The following is a 22,287-nucleotide window of genomic DNA, read 5'->3' on the forward strand; positions in this document are numbered from 1 at the left end:
CTGTGAGGAGCGCAGCGCGGAGCGAGCTTGCAGGGCGCGATGCCTCCGGCCGGCGGCCCCCGCACACCGCGCCCGCACGCGCTGCCCCGCAGCTTGTCCCGCTTGCGCGAGTGCCCGGGCCGTTCCCGCATCGTGCTGGCTCTCGGGGCCACGCAGATGGCGCTCGGATGCCTCATCGTGGCCGTGAGCTTCGCGGCGCTGGCGCTCACCACCTCGGCCCGCGTGCGCCACTCCTGCCCTTTCTGGGCCGGCTTCTCGGTGAGTGTCTGCGGCGGTGGCGCGGGCCGGGACCGGGAGCTGCAGTGGCGGGGACGCGGCCCGCGCCGAGTGGGGGCGCGGACGCCCGGGTCTGGCAGCTGCGGCTCGGGTGCAGTTTCCAAGTCCGGGCAGGGGAACTCCGGGGACCGTCGCGAGTCGCGCTGCCGCTCCAACGCGCTGCGCCCGGAGTTACTTTTCCGAGGGGAAAGGGACCAGGAGCCCTCCCCTCGCCACCTGGTGGGGAGCGGTAGGTGGCGGGTCTCCGCCTGGGGCAGCTGCCGGGAGCTCCGCTAGTCAGTGACCGACCCGGGCAGCTGGCGACAGTGACCGTGGCGGCGCGGCGCGGGGGCGCCCGAGCCCGGTGCAGAGCCCGCTGTGAGCGGCTCCCCGCGCTGCGGTCCTAGCTGGGGGCGCGCGGTGCTTCGCATTCGGTTGCGGGTCAGTCCGGGGGAAACCGTCTAGTCCCTCTCTGGTCACTCACCTCCCTGGAGTGGGGACGTCTTGTTTCTCTTGTAAGCCCGGAATGGCCCTGCTGGACCAGCTGGCGACCGGGAGCCAGGAGTGTGCTTTTTGAACTCCAGACTGATTTTCAGATTCTTGACCCTCAAATCTTCCTCCAGGAAACATTTATTCAAGAAGCCATCGGTCTGAGATGATTTATTTATTTATTTAGGTATTTTTGTGGCGTTTTGATGAAAGTTGCTTATTTTCTATATTAATAAAGAACGGGCATATGGGAATTAGGAGATAAATGCGGCACGGGTGTTTATAAAGACCGGCACTTGTTTCGAGAACTCTTGACATCTGTAACTACGTTTGGTCGATGGTGCACAAATACATTACAGGCTTCCAGTGAACACTATGCGTTTAAATTCCGCGTACACAGACAGACCCAAACCAAGCCTTTGAAATTAATGATCGCTGCTTGTTCTTAACTTTTGTAATAATAATATAAAAAAGCTCGGTCTTGATTTTATTTATTTATTTAGTTTGTAATGGCCTTTGTTCTTGCAAGTTCCTTGTCTGGTTTAAAATGAGATCCTAGCAAAACTACCCTTGAAACAAGGATCGATACAGGTGTGGCTGTTCATCCTAATGGGGGTATTAATTTTCAAAGCTTCTTTCAGGCGGGAGGCGCAGGGGGGGGGCTCATCTTGGATGACAGAACGGTGTGGTCACAGCTCCCAGTGTTCAGATCGATGAGAGGAGGCGGAGGCAGCCTTAGGGAGCTGTGGTCCAAACCCGCCCCTATATATAGTCTCCACACATCTGTTGCTCGGTTTTTAGCATTACTTAATATGCATTGTTTTCGTGTCTGTCTAGTGGGTACTGCGTTTCAGCCTGCTGGAACCAGCCTACAGGTGGCAGACTGGTGAATTAGGCTTCCTGGCTCTTTCCTGAGCCTCCCCCACCTTCTCTGAGTCTGAGCTCGATTTCCCCAGGGTTTGCCAAGAGAACTGCCTTTTTATAATAAGCCTTAAAAAGAAGACATTAATTGGAGACAGCAGAAAAGCATTTATGTTAAAACACACATTCCCTATATTTTGTTTCAGGAGTTAAGTTAGACATGTAAAACAATAATGCAGTTTGTGTTTCAAAGGCTGTACTGTTCAACAGCTAGAAGTGGTTGGTTCTAGTTTTCCCCAGTTCTGAGTCATATCCTGGTGTTTGTTAGGCCGAGTGCTCGAATTTCTCCGGGCTTTGGAGAACAGCACTGAAGCCACCACAAAATATTCACAGGTTTTACCTCCTACCCTCTGTCCTTGCGTCTGTATCCCACAGGCTTCTTTTTAATCTTCATACTTAGTCAGCTGCAAGTGTTTTTAAGATTCTCTTTATTTTTTCCTGTGCAGGGGATGGAACATCCCCATACATAGGTGACGAGTGCCCTGCCACTGAGCTGCATCTCCAGTCCTTAAATTCTTTCAATGCAGTGGATAGTGATTTTCACATGTTGTCTCTGCCCTGCAGAAAGAATGGTTTGTTCCAGTTGGGACAGGCTTGCCTGTTGATGTGGTTGTGAGTAGGTAACATGGGTTCTTTGCCTTCCTTATTCTGCCCTCAGTATCAGCAGCTTCTGTTGCCATGGATTCAATCAACCAAAGAATGAAAATATTCAGAAAAACTCTTAATTTCTACAGAAATATGTAGATTTCCCTGGTCATTATTACCCAAACAAAACATAGTAACCATTTACATGGTATTTATATTGCATTAGTCATTGTAGGCAGCCTGGAGATGATTTAAAAGCACACAGGAAGACATGTGTGGGTTATATGCAAATTATATTACATATAAGGGATTTGAACCTCCAACCATGGGGGCTGGAGATTCCTGAGATCAATCCCTTATGGATAATGAATTTATTTGCCCTACTCCCTTGAAAGGTCCGCTTATAGACAGATGACCCAGATGGCTGGCTTTTATGGAAACCCACACTGGGCTTTGTGCTGGACTCTACTCTGTGAACCTTCTGAAAGGAATTCCTCATTGCTGTCTCAAGCTTTTTGATCATCTGTGATTTGGACCTGACGAAGAATCATCATATCAGCAGTTCTTCTATTTAGGAAAAAGTAATACTAAGAAAAACAGTTCTGACTTTATTGAGTACACACTGTGCACCAGACCTGATGACCCCTTTTGCATGGGTCATAAGCCATTTCACTGGTGGCCTCATGGACTGTTCTCATGTGCTCAGGGTCTTGGACAGTTCCCTCCCTTGGAATGTCCATGAGGTGCCTCACTTGTCTTAGCCAGGGCAATGCCACACAATCAAGCCAGCCTCTCTTCAGGGCCTGCTCCTCACACAATCCTGGCAACGTGTGGTGAGGGACCTGAGAGCAATAAAGAAGAAATAAGTAACTGTCCCAAGGTCACTGAGCCAAGAAGTCGCTTTGAACTTAGTTGCTCACTTTAGAAACACCAAGTCCAGCGAGTTCCAGGACAGCCAAGGCTGCACAAAGAAACTCTGTCTCGAAACAAAACAAAACAAAACCAACAGCAAAATCCACCAGGTGCCTAACTGAAGATGACAGGTAACTGTCCACGGGGCAGAGGATGGAGGAGAGTCGGTTGGTGGAGGAATCCACCTTGGCAAGGCGGTCACACCCTGTGTTTCTTAGGAAAAACCCTAACCATGCCTGAAAGGTGAAGGTTCAAGAGAAACTTGAAGATACATTATACTTAAAAGTCAATGTGTATATGTCTGTCTATCTATCTGCCTGTCTATCTATCTATCTGTCTATCCATCCATCCATCCATCCATCCATCCATCCATCCATCCATCCATTCCTTCCATCCATCCATTTATCTATGTGTATGTGTATGTGTATATGTGTGTGTGAGATGTGTATATGTGTGAGTGTTCATATGTGTATGTGTGTATATTATATGTTTTGTGTGTGTCTGTGTCACTATATGAATAAGTGTGTATATTTATATGTATGCGTCTCTGTGTGTAGGTACATGTATATGTGTGAATATATGTGTATGTGTGTGTATATGTATGTGTGTGTGTGCATGTGTATATATGTCTCTGTGTGTACATGTATGTGACTGTGTGTCAATGTATATATATGTCTGTGTATGTATATATATGTCTGTGTATGTGTATATATATATATATATGTCTTTGTATGTATATGTGTCTGTGTGTGGGTGTGTCTATGTGTCCGTGTGTGTACACACAGGATGACCACGTGGAGGTTTCTGTCCCTGACCCCCTGGCCCATTGCTTTCAGGTCCGTGGCAAGGACCACCCTGTGGTAGGAACGCATATCTTGCTTACTTTGAACCAGAAAGCAGAAAGAAGGAAGAGGAAGGCGCTGAGACCCACTGTCCCTTCCAGGTCACTTGGGACCTCCCACTAGGCTCCACCTCCTTCCCGCAGAGCCGTGCAGGACGAAGTCTTCACCATGTGGGCCTTCAGAGGACATTCTAGAGCTGAACTATAGCAAGGCAGCTTGGCAAAGCCGGAGGCGGATGAGGCGGGGCAGCTGTGGCCAGAGGTCGGTGATGAACAACGAGCCACGTGGTACTCTGCTTCTGAGGACCACCCTCGGATGGTTCCCTGTGCCAGGCTGCGCATGGGTCACCTCCCTCACGTGTGAACCTCCGGTGCAGTGAGTGGTGATTGGCAGAGCACAGAGCTGGGTGGGGTCTTGACCTGGTACCCTTCAGTGGCGCTGCTTCATTATTTTCTTTCTAATTTTGTCGACGCCCAGGACACCGAGTAAGTGCATTTGAAATCACCTGCACAGCAGCTGCTGGCAAAAAAGCGAAATCTTTGTGTTCCCTTTAAGAGCGATGCTGCTAGACTTCTAAAAATATTCCTTAAGCAGTATGTAACTGTTGCCATAACTAAAATCCAGGAAACGCACAAACGTACACCCTCTCCTCCATCAGTGCTCTGCCGGTAGGAAACTGACTTGACCAGTGGTGTTTAACGTCCCTCCACGAGTTTCACAGTCACAAGTATATCAGAGTCCTCACATGTGACATGCCTCTTTTTCTTTTAAAGACTGTAAAAATGTGATTCTACCTCCCACGTTTTACTCCGTGGCTCCCTTTAAAATGTGATGCGTGGTGAACGGTCCTGGTGCTAATTGCGAACCCATTCCTTCAGTGACTGTGTAAGAGTCCACACTGCAGGTTAGCACGGTTTATTCAGGTTCTCTGCTGCTGGGAACTTCCTGGTGACAGATTCCATGCATCTGATGCTGTTTATCTTAGATGGCAGCGCCTGCTTCTGAGAGTGACTTCCTAGGGTGGAACTGTTACTAGTCAAAGGGTGTTCCAGTTGGAATTTTGTATTATTAGATTAGTTGAGGAGAAAGGTTATAATCATTCTCACCCCCGAGCCCTGCATAAGGATTTGATTTCCCCCACCCTTGAGACGTGGGATATTAGCAGCCGTGAGTGCTTTTATTAATCTGATGGGAGAAGATTGGCATCTGTTTTCATTTGAGGTGACTTTTCGTGGCTACTTTATTGTGTCTTGCAAATGTCTTCTCACTGGGCTCAGTTCTTGCTGTCTTTTGCAATATTTAAGACTTTCCCAGTCATATGTCCATTTTCACTTTCATAGTTTCTGCCTATTTCACTCTGAGTTATCAATACAAAGGTCACACACATAGCCCTAAGATTTTCCTCCTAATACTTTAATTTTATTTTTTATTTTTTATTTTTTCTAGATGGGAATTTCTCTGTGAAGCAGTCCTGGCTGTCCTGGAACTCGCTCTGTAGACCAGGCTGGCCTCAAACTCACAGAGATCTCCCTGCTTCTGTCTCCTGAGTGCTGTGGTTAAAGGTGTATGCCACCACTGCCTGGCTTTAATTTTATTATTATACCCACAACTTCACTGATCCAGAATTTATTATTTTATTTTATTTGTGCGTTTGTGTGTACACACACACACACACACACACACACACGACAAACTTGGCTGTTATTCCTCCTTAGGTGATATCTACCTTGTTTTTTTGAGGCTGAGTCTCTCACTGGGACCTGGGGCTCTGTGGTTAGCCTAGACGGGCTGTAATGAACCACGTGGACCCATCTGTCTCCACCTCCTCAGTGCTAGGATTAAGGTCTTGCACCACCATGCCCTACTTTTTACATGAGTGCTGGCGATTGAACTCAGGTCCTCCAGCCTGCACAGTGAGTTACCACATGAGCTATGTCCACAGCCATAGAACTGAATTTTTATAACCATGTCTTTACTTACTCAGCATTTTTTTTTTCACATACAACATTAAGAAAGGGCCTAACTTTGTTTGCCTTGAAAGTTCATTTATAAGCAAGTCCTATTTTGGATTCTATTTAGTTTTTTTCTTTTCTCCCTTAATTGTCTATTTTAGGGTCAGTACCTTTCCCCTGGCCCACTTTCCTCTTCCTCCCTTCCCTCCCCCCCTTCAGGTGTTGGGGATTGGATCCCTGACCTTGTACATACAAGGCGGGCCGTGTGCCACCGGGTCACACCTCCAGCCCAGTGGGTCATTTTGATCCTGCAAACTTCCTGGGCAAATGGGACCAACACATGGGGATCTGTGTGGGCAGGGAAGGGAAGCTAAGCCATGGGTGAATGAAATCCTTAGAACTATTATGCAAGCATTTCCTTGAAATAAAAAAATCCTCAAGAGGTGCCCTGTGCGGATGGGAGAATCAACAGGAGGCGCAAGGAATCGAGACTTGGCCCTGAGATAGTGGACCTCCAAGACCAAGACGGATTTGCCCGTCAAAGTGAACATCCCCGGCACTTGTAGGCCTTTTGGAATGCCGTAGCCCATTTACTGCTGGGGACTGAGGGAGTCTGTTCATTAAAACAAGATTGTTTAGAAAAGGTTTGAAATGAATGCTGGCCCAGACAAGTTGCAGAGCAGAACTGAGGACATGCGCCCTAACCGTGATCCCCACTGCCCTGGCCTTGTGCTTAAGGACGTTTTCTCTGTGAGAAACAGATGCAGGATTGTTGGTCTTGTATTTTTCTGAATGCTTTGGGAGCCAGGCTGCCAGCTTGATGTGACGTCACCCCTGCATGGTTCAGTGTGCTTTCTCCACTGAGGGATGCTATCTAGCCAGTGAAGACCTCTCTGGGTTAAGACATCAACACTGGAACACGCTTTCTGCCCAAGCTGCAGACTCTGTTCTAGTTCCATGAGACGTTAACGGTTCTGCTCTCTCTGTGGCCATCTACTGTCCTCAAACCTGAAGCTCCCACAGGAGGAGACCAATGCTGGTTCATCCTAAAAGCTTCTTCCAAGGGAAACAGACCCGGCCCAGCATCCCGTCTGTGTGCTTTGATTCTGTAAGAACGCTTCCTTCTGTATTTCAGGCTTTTATGGGGGGGGGGGTGTTGATTGGAAGTTTTGAAGAGGTCAACAGCACTGTACCTTAGGGCTTTCCTGGAGGGAAGGGAGCAAAATGAAGCCTGTGGTGGTTTCTTACGATGGCTACACGTCATGAGAAACTTTGCATGGATGCTTTGCAAACTTCCTGGTGAGTTCAGACCCCATGGGAGGCATTTTACCACTGCAGCGTGGCTTTGGCGTGATGGTTCTAGAAGGAAAGATGTTGACACAGCTTCTGCTCAGCCTCTAGAACAGTGGTTCTCAACCTGTGGGCCGTGACCCATGGGGGGGTTGTTGCATATCAGATGTCCTGCATATCAGATATTGACATTACGATTCACAACAGTAGCAAAGTTACAGTTACGGAGTAGCAACGAAATAATTTTATGGTGGGAGGTCACTACAACCTGAGGAACTATATTAAAGGGTCGCAGCATTAGGAAGGTTGAGAACCACTGCTCTAGAACCTCATGCTTCTTGGTACCCCTTGGGCTGCCACCAGAGAGGTGGCACACCCTCGGGTTCTTTAGACAAATACCTTGAGTGGGGACGAGGTAGCTCACTGGGTAAAGGCACTTGCTGCCAAGCCTGAAGGCTTGCTTGAGATCCCAGGGACCCACATGGTGGAAGGAGAGAACCAATTCCTGCAGGTTGTCCTCCACATGCATACTGTGGCATACATGCCATACATGCCCACAAATAAGTAAGTAAGTAAGTAAGTAAGTAAGTAAGTAAGTAAATAAATACAATAAAACCCCAAGTACCTTGAGATAATCATGTAAAGTGAAAAGGAATATTTAACCTCCCATTTATAGAGGATTTGGCCTGTGATTGGTTGGCCCTGCTCGTGATGGGCCTGCAGTGAGGAAACACATTGTGGGGAGCATGTAGTAAGGTGAACTGTTCATCCAGTGTGTGTGAGTGTGTGGGGGAGGGGTCTGGAACCTTGTTCTTCTTTTTGAGAACATGACCTTGCAATGACTTAGAGAGCTCCCATTTGGGCCTCCACCCCATAAAGTCCTATCACCTCTTAGTTGTGCTACCCTGGGAACAAGAATGCAGCACATGGGTCTGTGGGGGATCACTTAAGAGTCAAACCCTAGTGTCTGGTGGCTGTAATGGGTCTCTTTGCTCTCCTGGAGACTCTGGCTATGTGCCTGCTCTCCTGTGTACAGCCTGGACCTGCCTGTGCAGAGACTTGGCAGGTTGGGAATGGGATTTATAGGCCTGTGTCTTCTCAGCATGCCGGGCCTTCCTGGATTCTATTCCTGCGTTTAGTTACTTTAGCTGATCTTTCACCTTCTAATTTATTGAGCTATGATCAACAAATAAAAAATTACATGCATTTAAGATGGCAACATAGTGCTGTAGCATATCTCATGTGATGACTGCCCCACAACCAAACTCATTAACAACCCATCAGCTGACAATTGCCCGGTGGCGTTTTGTGGTGGGTCCATCAGACAGCTGCCATAGACAACTTCCAGCACGCAGCACGCTATGAGCTGTCATTGTCCTGGCCTGCACTAGGAACCAGAACATGTACCTGAAGGTTTCTTTGTGCGCTTGACTCACATCTCACTGGTGAGTCATGTTTGGAATGGTTGGTGACTTCATGTAGTGATGAACTGCCTTCTCCTCCTCTTCACCTACGGCTGAGAGGTGTCGTATATTCCTTACGGGACACGGTACAGTGTGGTAGACAGCGGTTTATGAAGGGAGCCTAGAGGAGCCAGGAGTGTTAAAACACCGGCATTTTTAGGGGTTTGTGTGAGATACTGGGGCACAGTTAGTGAAATAAAGTATGTCTTTGTATCAGCGGCTACAAAAGCCTGGAGTAAATAGTCTCAGAGGCTTCCTCCCCAACCCCTCTGAAATAGTGTCTCTTGTAGCACAGGCTGGCTTCGAACTTGTTATGTAGTTAGCTGTGGTTGGCTTTGCACCCCTGACCATCCTGCTTCCATCTCTCCGAGTGCTTTGTTTCCTAGTCCATGGCAGCACACCTGGATTATCTTAAAATTTCAGACTTTAAAATATTCAAATCTACCATAACAACCCTAAACTTTAAAAATATTATTATTTTTATTTTTTTTGTGTGTAAATATTTGCCTACATATATGTATGCAAAATGTCTGTGCTTGGTGGCCACTGTCATGTGGGTGCTGGGAGCTGAACCTGGGTCCTCTGCAAGAGCAGCAAGTGCTTTTAACTTCTGAGCTATCTCTCCAGCCCAAACAGCACATTTCAGATGGACATGAAAGTTAATTGTTCTGAAATGAATCCTTAAAACTTAAGCTGACTCTCTTGTAGAGAAAATATGAAACATGATGAGACAGTAAAATTTTATTTGAAAAATAAGCCTTGCCATCATCTAATTATAAGATTAGTTCAGGCTTGTCACCTGTAATGAGATCAGTCAAAGTGAGTCATTTGTGTGTTTGGGGTCTGCATCTGTGGTTCTAACTGCAGATCAAAAGTACTCAGAAGAAAGCGGTATCTGTGCTGAACTTGTGCAGACTTTTCTAGTCATTCCCTCCACAGTGCCGGTGCCTATATGGAGACTTGTTATGTTAGGCTTTGCATGCCATCAAGGAACAATTTAAAGCAAATGGGAGGATGTGTGTAGGTTCTATGCCAAGACATCCCTCTCCGCCGTGTGTGTGTGTGTGTGTGTGTGTGTGTGTGTGTGTGTATGTGTGTGTGTGTGCGTGCACACACACACACATGCTTGAGAGGGCAGACTAAAACATCAAGTGTCCGGCTCGACCAATTTCCTCCATACACCTTTGAGACCAGGTGAGACCAGGTCTCTTACTGAACCTGGAATGAGGCTGCCAGCCAGCGAGGATCCTTCTGTCTTCGTCCCCCACAGTACTGGGGTTGCAGAAGTGTTCAATGACCATATCCGGCTTTTTATGTGGGTGCTGGGGATCCAAACTCAGGTCCTCGGACTGTTGTAGTAAGTGTTCCTACCAACTGAACCATCTCTTGAGATGTATTATGCCATTTTACATAAGATACTTGAGCATCTATAGATTTTAGTGCCTGTGGGGGAAGAGTCCTAAAAACAGTCCCTACAGACACTGAGGGATAGTCACAGACACTGAGGGACAGCCACAGACACCTAGGGTCGCTACAGACACCGAGGGACAGCCACAGACAGTGAGAGACAGCCACAGATACTGAGGGACAGCCACAGACACCGAGGGATGACCACGGACATTGAGGGATGACCACAGACACCAAGGGATGACCACGGACATTGAGAGACAGCCACAGACACAAAGGGACAGCCACAGATACTCAGGGTCACTGCAGACACCAAGGGATGACCACGGACATTGAGGGACAGCCACAGACACCAAGGAATCACCACGGACATTGAGGGACAGCCACAGACACCGAGGGATGACCACAGACACCGAGGGATGACCACGGACACCAAGGGATGACCACAGACACCGAGGGACAGCCACAGACACCAAGGAATCACCACGGACATTGAGGGACAGCCACAGACACCGAGGGATGACCACAGACACCGAGGGATGACCACGGACACCAAGGGATGACCACAGACACCGAGGGACAGCCACAGACACCGAGGGACAGCTGTGGTGGCTCTCACTGAATGCGTACAGTGGTCTGAGATACGTACGGTGTTGGAGCCCAGCAGCACTGGAAGGACGTTGGTGACTGTACCTGTCGAACATGTTGGTAAGCAGCTTGGCCTTGTTGAATATAAACGTACTAAAACCTCTGACTGAACAAATCACTATTTTCTAGTTACACCTAAGAATTCTTTTCAACCTCTCCCAAAGACAGGGTCTTTATAGAAACTGACTTTTGGCCCTGTGTCAGCAAGAAAGAAAAACAGCATCTATTTCCCACCTGCCACGTCCCCACCTGCAGACACGGTGTCACCAGGTCCCCATCTCCTGGCTTGCCAGCACCTTTGGGCGCCGTTAGCGGGTGTGGGACACAGTGGTACTGGCTCTTCAAACAGGAGGGAAGTACACTAAGAAATGCCATGGACTGACGGAGGTGCCACATGACGCATGACACATAGTAGACAGCTGTTGCTTAAGGCTGTCGTATTCTTTGTGATACAGACACACACATGCAAGTGTACACATACATACAAATACACATATACATGCAAATACATGCAAGTATACTTGCACATATATACAACTACATACATATGAATACATACACAAATGCACACATATGCATACACAGATATACATACAAATACATGCATGGATACAAATATACATACACACACGCATACACACATACATTCAAATACATACAAATATATGCATAGACATAAATATGTACATATATACATAATACAATAATATACATGCACTATTACTCTATTACTCTGGTTTTTTTTTTGTGTGTGTGTGTGTGTGTGTGTATGTGGGTCTATTAAACACCAGCTAACCAACCACCCACAGCCATAGAGAAATCCCAGAATATTCTTAGTGCCCAGTGATATCCAGTTACATTTACGGTTCTTCCCAGCAGCCCAGATGATGCGCGGATTTCAATGACAAGGGTGGAATTGGAGCTCAAGGAATGAGGGAGCCAAGTGCTCCACTGTGGAGAAAGAATCTGGCACCATGTGCTCTCTGGCACTGGAAGCGGTGTAGCCAGCCCTGCCTTATCCATGGGGGATACCTCCCAAGACTCCCAGGCGATGCCCGAAAGCTTGGCTAGTGTCCAGCCTTCTGCACACTGCGTGTTTCCTTGTACTTACCTTGCACTGTAGGCATAACTTCTGCAGTCTGAGGTCTAACATCAAACTAGCACGAAGTGTTCCCCTTTCGATGTCGTGAATAGAAGATCTGTTCTTACTGTACATTGTAGCAGCCTTAGCACATGTATTTTCCTTACTAAATGGAGAGTTTTCCATTGTTTACACAGGGAAGCACTTCCCACCCCCTGTTCTGCATCTGAGTTAGCCGCATGACTACTCTTGTGTGTTGGAGCTGTTATTAGGTAAAACCATGGTTACCCCAGTACAAATGCTTGATAGCCTGACTTTTGTCGTGGACGCACAGATGGCTTGGTAACTAGATACCAAAGAGTCACCCACATATACAATTGGATACATTGGATGTAAGGATGATTCATATCTCTGGCAGGACAGGGCAGGATGCTATGAGAGTCCACACTGCTTAGCACAGTGAATTAAAATTCACCAATTATGTCTGGGACTTTTCACTTAGTATTTTAGACCATGGTTGACTGTGGGAAACCCACAGAAAGCAAACCAGGACAGAAGTGGAGGCTGCTGGATATAGTTAAGGATGTGATGGTGATCTCAACTCTGACTTTAAAGTAGTATATGTTCATGGCGATTAAAATTCAGAGAGTATGTAAGGCACAAACAGAACTGCAAAACCCGTTCCTGGCCTCCTGCTTGCTCTCCATTGCTCAGAGGTCAGTCTTTCAGGCATTATTCTTCCTCATTGGAGACACAAGCATCATTGTTTTCATATCTAATGCCACAGTCTCGTGCCACTGAACTATGGTTGGTAAGCCACCCTGTTTTTCTCCTCCGGGCTCCTCTCTGTTCTGGGTGCTCAGACATTTCCCCACATTTACATGGAGGCCATAGCCGCTCCAATGTTTATTCTTTGGTGCTGAACGCTTCGTAACTTGGTTCTTTCTAACTGAGCAGTCTTGGTTCTTTTGAACGGAACTCCTGCAGAATATCAGACCTCCTGGGTTTGCTTTGCGGGTTTCCTCATATTTCTCCACAGTTTTTGTTTGTGCACCCGTTGCTTTTCAAGCTGGGATATTTGTTCAAATCCATCCTCTGGACTGTCTAGTGAAATCTTCAATGATGACTGCAGCAGGGAGAGAGATGGCCGATGGAAAGGGCATGGGAGTGTTGTGCTGCTGCCAATCCTGCCAGCTGAAGCCCTTGCTTCCTCAGGGTAGAGAGGGTCTCACAGGGCCGACGAAGCTGAGGAAGCTCTGTGTGCTCAGAAAGCTCATGAGACTTCCAAGGCCCCTCTGAGGTCCTGTCAGCATCAAGCAGTTGCTGGAGAAGAGGGGATTTCTGTGGTCTTGCCTGCCAGCGGTGCGGGCACCTCCAGTCACCCACACTGGAGTGTGCTTTTGGGTGATGGAGCTCCCTCAGAGTCACCAGTGCCTCTGTAAGCAACCTCCAACCCGTGCTCCTGAACGTGACCCCAGTGAGCTTAGGTTCCCCGGGATAGACTTGGGTGGGATTGTTTCTTCGGTGCCCTCTGTCTCGTGTCTCCCCCAGGAAAGTCACATGACATAGACTGTCCCAAATACAATTGTGCAAAGCTTTATTGAAAGGGCATGGTGGGGGGCAGTGGGAGAGAGGTACAGGAGGTCTCAGGGGTCTAGGCCACCCATGTGCAGCTCTCTGGGTCCTTTCTCTGTCACACAAGATGTACTTGGGAGCAACAGACTCATCAGAGAAGAAAATATTTTCACCTTTCTGGTCATGGAGTGAAAACCAGGTTTCTTGATCAATTCAGGCAAAAACTAAGAGGAAACAAGTGTAAACTACTACGCCCAACATTTCTGCAAACATCTGACAGTTGCTATGGTCTGCCCCCTGGGCTGTCTTAGATCCTCCCTAGCACAGGCTGCCTCTGCGGACTGGCACATCCTTCTGGCTTTTAGCTGAAGATGATCACTGTGATGCTAGGTCCTGCGAGACTCGTACAAGTTGGTGGTTGGGGGGCAGCAGACCAGGTGAGGGGCATCTGCTCTCTCTGATAGTAGTTGTTCTAATGTTTGCCACTTTGACACCCGCTAGAGTCGTCTGAGAAGAGACAGCCTCAGCTGAGGAACTGCCTCCATCAGACTGGCTCGTGGGCACGTCTGTGGGACATTTTCTTGATTAATGATTGATGTGGGCTGGTGGTCCTGGGTTGTGTAAGAAGGTCAGCTGAGCAAGCCATGAGGAGCAAGCCAGTCAGCAGTGCTCCTCCATGGCCTCTGCTTCAGTTCCTGCCTCCGATTCCCCTGGTGATGGAATTTAAACACTTATTTAAACACTAAGTTGAAATAAACCCTTTCCTCCCAAAGTTGGTTTTGGCCCATGCTTTATTATAGCAACAGGAAGTGAACCAGGACAATAATAATAGTGACTTTTCTGTTCTCTTTCATATCTTATGTTAATTTCCTTAGTATTTGTGCAATTTTCTGGTTGTATTATTTGCTCATTTCTGCTTGATAGTCTTAATTAGAATTGAGCAAAATAAATTTTGTGTTTGCACCAGGGACATTTCTTTTTTCTGTTAATTTTTCTGGAGCTATTGTGACTTCATTTTTCTTTAATGGTGGTGATTCTTGATGATCCTTTGATGTCTATAGTGTTGAGGAAAAGAGAGGCTGGGCATGTTTTCTTTACATGTTCTCTCTCTCCATTGAAATGTCCTGTCTGGGTGTGTCCAGGGCTCATCAGCTGACAGGCTTCATCTATGGATGCTTGAACTGGGCACAGTGAGCTCCTCTTTTGAAACAGTGTGTAATAATCTGAAGAACCTGCCTTGGGTATGACTACTCACTTTGGAGGCAGAAGGTTCATTTCCTTGTCGAAGGTAGTGTCCATTTGGCTTCTGGAACACACACTAGTGTTGTGAGTGCCAGAGGTATGAGGGGCTGAGGTACACACATCCTTTAGTACCTGCAGGCCAGACAGACTTATGAGTACAAACATTGTACTCTTCTAAAGTCTTTCTTATGGTGTGATGATGGGGAATGTCTTTCTGTACACTGTAAATATGTGTTGCTCTGATTGGTTGATAAATAAAGCCTTTTGGCCTATGGCAAGGCAGCTTAGAGAAATCCAAACAGAGAGACCGGAAGAAGGTGGGGAGAGACGCCAGCTGCCACCAAAGGAACAACATGCCCGTAGACCGGCAAGCCATGGCCACGTGGCAACTTATAGATTAATAAAAATGGGTTAATTTAAGATATAAGAGTTAGCTAACAAGAAGCTTGAGCCATAGGCCATGGCCATGCAATTTGTAACTGATATAAACCTCTGTGTGTTTACTTGGGTTTGAGCGGTTACAGGACCAGGCGGGATACAGGAATTTTATAAGTGGTCGTGGGCCTTGGTGCCGGGTGAGACCAGGAAAACTTCCAGCTACAGTGTGAGCTAAGGTTCTACCCATAACTGGTCCTGCCTTCTGCTCACAATTCACTTGTCCTCCTTTTCTCGTGTTCCGTGAAATGAACCACATCAGCAGGACTCCACGGGAGTGACTAGAGTCCAGGGCTGGTTAGCAGAGCCTGACTCTGGTGGCTGTCCCTTGAGCATGGCCCCAGTGTTCCGGATTGCATTCCACATCTCACATTCCACTGCTTGGTGCAAGCTTTTCTGCTCTTATTCTAGTTATTGAAGGAATAATATTTATGACAATTTGAATTGACCCATTTCCTTTTTCTTCCTGGGAAGCATGTTACTGTGTGTTGTGCCAGCTAAATCAGGGGCAGTTGTTGCTTTGGGAGAGAAGCAGGGACTTTCTGGAACAAAGAGCTCATTACTCTGCCTGAGTCCCAAAGCTAACTTCCTTGAGTCTCTAGAGAGACTGCAGCCGTGGAAAACAGGATTTATTGCAAGAGAAAATGAATATTGTTCCAGAAACCTTCCTTCATATACTGAAAGCAAATCTAGAAGGCTCGAAGATGGTTTTATTCTTAAGTTCCATGTTAATAGGATGGAGGGCATGATGGAAGGGAAGTGCCCGTGGAATAGGAAGTAGGAAGGAACGGAAAGAGCCTCTCTGGGACTGGGGAGAGTTGCAGAGAGAGATTTGGAAGTGTAGATGGGACACAGCCCATCTACTGTATCCACATGGTAGACACCAGATGGGTAAACAGAGCCATCAGTGGTGGTTCCTGTACCCTCTGGAGATACCTAAGCCTTCTTATGCATAGGATAGTAAATATTTTGGGCTTTGTGGGCTGTGGGGGATTCTGTGGCAACTACTCAGTCTGCTGTTGCAATGAGAAATGCATAAGCGAATGACTAGCTAGTGGTCACTAATACCGTGTATAAAAGCAGCAGGGCAATGCAGGCAAGTGTCAGAATTTGCTGGCCTGTTGTTGACATCTCTAGTTCTAAAATTTCCTATGAATTGCATGTAGAAGAAAAATATTTGGAGTTTCCGAGTTGGTGGGACTTGTTAAAGGTAGCTTAAATATCCTTCTTTAAGGCCTAGCCTGGTGAGCCACCTGACCCTCCCATTCCCCCAACCTCCTCAAGCCACATCTAGCTACCTGGGTCCCACACCCAGTGTCCCTGCTTAGTCTGTTCACCCTTGCCTGCGCCACAACCAACCTCTAGGCTTCCTCCAAGACTCACCCTGATTGCCCTTGACCCATAGGCCACCCCTAAGTCATACCCAGCCAGATCTACCACCACACTCCAGGCTTGCACAAGGACACACATCAGCCAAGTCCCCTCTGCTCACCTGACTTCACACCACTTAAACCATTTCTAGCCTCAAGACCCAACCTTCCCTCAGCCTCCCTTCTGCCTCAACTTGCTCTCTCCATATCAGACACAGAACTAACAAAAGAAATCCACATGCCCAGATCTCATCTCAAAAACACAATGTGAAAGACCACGCCATGTCTCCTCTCCAAAGCCTACTAGTCCTATAGAATTTCAAAGAACAATGATAAACTTCAACAAAGAATTCAAGGAGTTCAAAGAAGTCACAAAGTAACAGTTCAATGAAATTAAGCAGAAAGAACTTAAGGAGAGTAAATGCCTGAGTGATGTTGAAGAAAACACAGAGGTAAGGCTGATGGACATGACAAAGATAATCCAGGACCTGAAAATGGAATTCAGTAGAAACATTGAAGAGGACTCAAGCTGAAATAAAGATGGAATTGAAAAAGTCCAATGACTCAACTAGAAAATTCAAAAGGAAAGTCTTACATGTTGAGTGAATCAAGCAGAAGATAGAAGATCAGGACTCAAAGATAAAATAGAAGATCTAGACCACATAAGCAAGGAATATGAGAGTTAAAATAAACCACAGGAAAGAGGAAACACAGGACACCATGAAAAGACTAGATCTTCAAAAAACAGGCAAAGATGAGGGAGATCACCAGCCAGTGGTGAAGACCAGATCTTTAATAAGATCATGGATGAAAACTTCCCCAAGCTAAGGAAAGACATACCATACAGATGTAAAAACCATACAGCATACCAAATAGACAACACCAGGAAAGAAAATCCCCAGTGTATAACAGTTAAAGTATTAAGTATACAGAACAAAGAAAATATATTTAAGAGGAAAAAAAACACAAGTCACATATAAAGGAAAACCCATCAGAATAATGGCTGATTTCTCAGTTCTGGAAAATTTGAAAGCCAGAAGAGCCTGGAGTAATGCATTCCAAGTTTTAAACAGCCACGATAGCCAATCTAGACTGATATGTCCAACAAAGTCATTTTACATAGTTGAAGGAAAAAGAAAAACTTTCCGCAACATAAACAGTCTAAAAAATTATATTCAACAAACCAAGCCTGGAGAGAACATAGAAAGCAATATTTTGGGCTGAAGAGAAAAATGAATATAGCAGAGACACTGGAAAGAAATATGAAGCCATAATTACTGAAATAAAAAATACCATTGAGAATACCAGCACCACCAAAAACCAACACTGCGATGACCACAGTTAACAGAAACATTTCAATAATAACTCCAATGATCTCAGTTCTACAGTCAAAAGACACAAACTGACTGAATGGATCAACAATCGAAACTTCACATCCATTTTCTACAAGAAATATATCTTAGCTTTGATGCTAGGCCACCTTGTTGGGCGTAGTGGCACAGGCCTTTAATCCAAGCACTCAGGAGGCAGAGGTAGGCAGATCGCTGAGTTCAAAGCCAACCTGGTCTACAAAGTGAGTTCCAGGACACCAAGGTTGTTACTCAGAGAAACCTTGTCTCAAAAAGCAAAAACAAAAACAAAACAAGAAAACAAAAAACAAAGAAAGCTAGGCCACCTTAGATAATAAGATGGATGAAAGTACTCCAATCAAATGGGACCAGGAAGCAGGCAGATGTCGCTGTCCTAATGTCTGACAAATAGATTTCAAACTAAAACTATTCAGAAGCTGTAAAGAGGGACACTTCATTCTAATCAACAGAACAGTGAACCAAGAAGGCATTGCTATCCTTAACATATGCATCAAACTCTGGTGTACCCAGTTTCATAAATAGGTACAGAAAGACACAGATTAGCATCAACCCATTAATGGTAGGTGACTTCAGTACTCCACTTTCTCCAATAGATAAGTCACCTAGGCAAAAAAATAAGCAGGGAAACATTAGAATTAGTTGAAATTGTAAATCAAATGGGCTTAACAGATATCTATAGACTAGTCTACACAAACACCAAAGAATACACATTCTACTCATCAGCTCATGGAAACTTTTCTAAAACACATCACATCCTGGGACACAAAACAATTCTTTACAAATTCAAAACGATGGAATTAACTCAATGTGTCTTATATGAACATAGTGCAATAAAACTTAAAATTGACAGCAAATGAATCTCTAGTAAATACACAAACTCATGAAGATTAAACAATTTGTTTTAATGATGAATAGGTTAATGAAGAAATCAAGAAAGGAAGAAAAAATTTCATGAACTAAATGAAAATGAAAACACAACAGAACAAAATCTCTCGGACACATTAAAAATGTCCTATGAGGGATATTTATAGCTCTAAGTGCTTATATTAAAAAGTTAGAGAGATCACAAATAAATGACTTAATGATGAAACTCAAAACTTTGGAAAAACAAGAACAAACCAAATCCAAATCCACTTGAGAGCAATAAATAATAAAAACCAGAGCAGAAACAAATGGTGCAGAAACAGAAAAACAGTACAAAGAGTCAATGAGTCAATGAGCTGGATTTTTGAGAACATAAGCAAGACTGACAGGCCGTTGGCTCAATGAACCAATAGAAAGAGAGAGGACACAATTGAACAAAATCAGAAGTGAACAGGGAAACATTATGACAGACACCAGACAAATCCAGAATATTATAAGGGAACACCTTTAGAACCTGTACTCCATTAAATTGGAAACCCTAAAAGAAATAAATGAGTTTCTAGATTCAGCCCAACTGCCAAAATTAAACAAGAAGTCAACAGCCTAAATAGACCCCATAACAAATGAGATTAAAACAATAATAAAAAGCCTTCCACCTAAAAGAAAAGTCCAAGGTCAGATCCACATAAAATCCTTGTTATTTTACCCACCTCTCCCCTTCTACTGTTTCTATCACACTCCCTTATTAGAGCACTTTGTCCACCCCCCATCCCCAACCCCCCTTGTCTTTCCTATTTCACCCAGCAGATCCCTTGTACCGTTCCCTTCTCCATTGCTCCCCCACACCTGTAGGGGTCCATTGTTACTTTCCTGGTTTCTTCAGTTACTCCAAGCTATGAACTCAGGTCTAGAGATTTGGAGGTAGGAGCCTCCAATGAGAAAGAACATGCTATGTTTGTGTTTCTGGGTCAGGGTTACCTCACCCAAAATGATCTTTTCGATCCGTCCATGACATGCAAAGTCCATGATCTCATTTTTCTTTACAGCTGAATGGTTTTCCATGGTGTATATGTATCATGTTTTCATTATCCATTCCTCGGGTGAAAGTCAGTTTGTTCCCATTTCCCAGCTGTTGTGATTATGCAACAATGAACAAGGCTGAGCAAATATCTGTGGAGTGGGATGTTGAGTCCTTCAGACATCATCAAGGAGTGGTACACTTGGTCTTATCATAGGTTTATTTTTTAGCTTCGGGGGAATTCACCACACTGATTTCCATAGTGGCTGCACCGGTTTGTAATCCCACCAATAGCGAGTAAGGGTTCCCTTTTCCCCAACACCCCTCCAGCATGTGTTGTGGTTGTTTGGCTGAACTTTGCCATTCTGACTGGAGTAAAATGGAATCTCAAAATTGTTTTGATTAGCATTTCCCTAATTGCTAGGGAGGATGAACATTTTTTGAGGTAGTTCTAAGCCATTTTTTCCCTTCTTTTGAGAACTGTCTGTTCATGTCCCAAGCCAATTTTTCGAATGGGTCATTTGTTTCTTTGATTCTTCTTTTGAGTTCTTTATATATTCTGGATATCAATCCTCAGCCAGATGTGTAGCTGGTGAAGATCCTTTCCCATTCTGTGGTCTTCTTCCAAACTAGAGAATCCAGGCTACTGTCATTCTTTGCAGAAATAGAAAAAAGAAACTATCCTAAAATTCATATGGAACCATAAAAGGCCCATAATAGCTTAAACAATCCTGAACAATAAAGAATAAAACAATGATGGAGGGGTTACCATTGCAGATCCTAAGATATACTACAGAGACATAGTAATAAAAACAATATGGTACTGACACAAAAAGAGCCATGTGGACCAATGGAACAATACTGATCAGGGTGGTAGGACTGAATGATCACCCATGAAATGTGGCTGTGTGTCCTATGTGGCAAAGGTGTGTTGTATATGTGATTAAAGGTGTTGAAATGGCCAGATCATGCTGGGTTATCCGGTGAGCCCAGTGTCAGTCAGCACAAGGGTCCTTATGGAGGGATACAGAGCAGTTCTGTGGCCATAGATGACAATCAAGAGATTAGGATGCTGTAGAAGGAAGTCACGTGCTAGAGTCTGCAGGCAGCTGTTGAAGCTGGGAAAGACAAGGCAAGGGTTCTTGGTTCAAGAGAGGGAAACAGGTGCTCTGTTCATGCCTCAACAAGGAGAGAGGCCTCTTGACACCTTGAACTTAGCTCAGCGAGACCTATTTTTAAACTTCTGACTCCCAGAACTGTGGCATCAAACAGCTGTGTGGCTTCGAAGCCAGTGGGATTGTAATTTGTTTGAATAGCAGTGGGAAAGGAATATGGTTGAGAAATCCAGGGGCATACTGGGGAAAACGGAAGACATTAGCTTTTGTTCTGGTGATCCAAGCATGAAATATGAACAACCCAGCTGCCCTTCAGCCTAGCAGAGCCTGCTGGGATCAGAATGGAGCAGGAGCTGTTACCACACTCTTACTTCTGGCTTAGGTGACAGCATACGAAATGATGTGTCTGGGTGGTCACAGTGTAAGCTAATCAGGACAGACACGAGACCTGATATTGTTATGTCCTTACTTAGGGACATCACTCAGAGTGACTCACACACTATCTCACTTAAACCTTGCATTGATTCTCTGAAGACTGAGTTGGTGTTGTATGTCCATTTTTGTTGGCTAGAGATTGTCAGGCTCATTCCCTCTGAGGAGATCTCTTTGAGGAGAGGGTTGGGGAGGGATTTGTGTGGAAAATGGAAATTGCAGCATGGCCTTGGATGGTAGGATAGAGAGCAAGTGTATGGATCCTGGGTGCTGGGTACCCGGCTGGGGCCAGGAACATGGTTTGCAGTAAATTTATGAGTCAATCTAGGGAGATTAATAACTTCATAGGTCTGAACCATTCTCTATGAGAGTATTATTATATTTCATTTAATTTCTTATTTATTTGTCTCTCTTCCATTCTGTAACGAAATACATGGGTGGACAATCCATAAGAAAAAAGAGGTTTATTTAGCTCTCACAATTTTGAAGGTGGAAGGTCCAAATATCGTGTTGTTCATTCTGCTGAGGGCTCCCCTGGCTGCATCACATCATGGTGGGTGGCGCTGTGGTGGTGTGAGAAGAGATCACGTGATAGGACAGGGAGCCAGCAGCATCACCACAGAACAGTGGGACAAAGCGTTCAGACCTGTGGGACTCTCACCTTCAAACCACAGCCCCGAGCTTCGGGAACAGGACCATCAAACCATACTGTTGTCCAGTGGAGAGTTTTCCAGTTCTTAGAGAGTTCTGCCACATCCGACCAGTTCTTTTCAGGTGTTACTGGGAGTGGGATTTTTTGATCCCTTCTCAGTGGGTCTTTTAAGTGACTCTATCCATTTTCTAACTGGTTTTGCTTGTTTATAGGAAAAAGACAACTTTCAAATTTTATAGTCAACTTAATAAATACTCTTAATTATTCTAGTTAGTAGTTATTACTTTTTAACTCTTCTGTGGTTTTTAGGTATTTGTCATTTATCAAGGATAATAATGATGATGATGATGATACTTTATCTCCATTTAT

General features: G+C 45.4%; 1 protein-coding gene across 1 annotated transcript in view; it reads left to right on the top strand.

The window, feature by feature from the left end:
- The first annotated feature begins 39 nt into the window (after nt 1–39).
- The window catches only part of Entrep2 (endosomal transmembrane epsin interactor 2), a 419,262-nt gene continuing 397,014 nt past the window's right edge, over nt 40–22,287 (top strand). The window contains exon 1 of the mRNA XM_059273396.1: nt 40–258. Coding sequence (XP_059129379.1) covers nt 40–258 — 219 coding nt within the window. The remainder of the gene's footprint in view (nt 259–22,287) is intronic.

This window comes from Peromyscus eremicus, chromosome 1 (genome assembly GCF_949786415.1).
Source record: "Peromyscus eremicus chromosome 1, PerEre_H2_v1, whole genome shotgun sequence".
Taxonomy (NCBI): Eukaryota; Metazoa; Chordata; class Mammalia; order Rodentia; family Cricetidae; genus Peromyscus; species Peromyscus eremicus.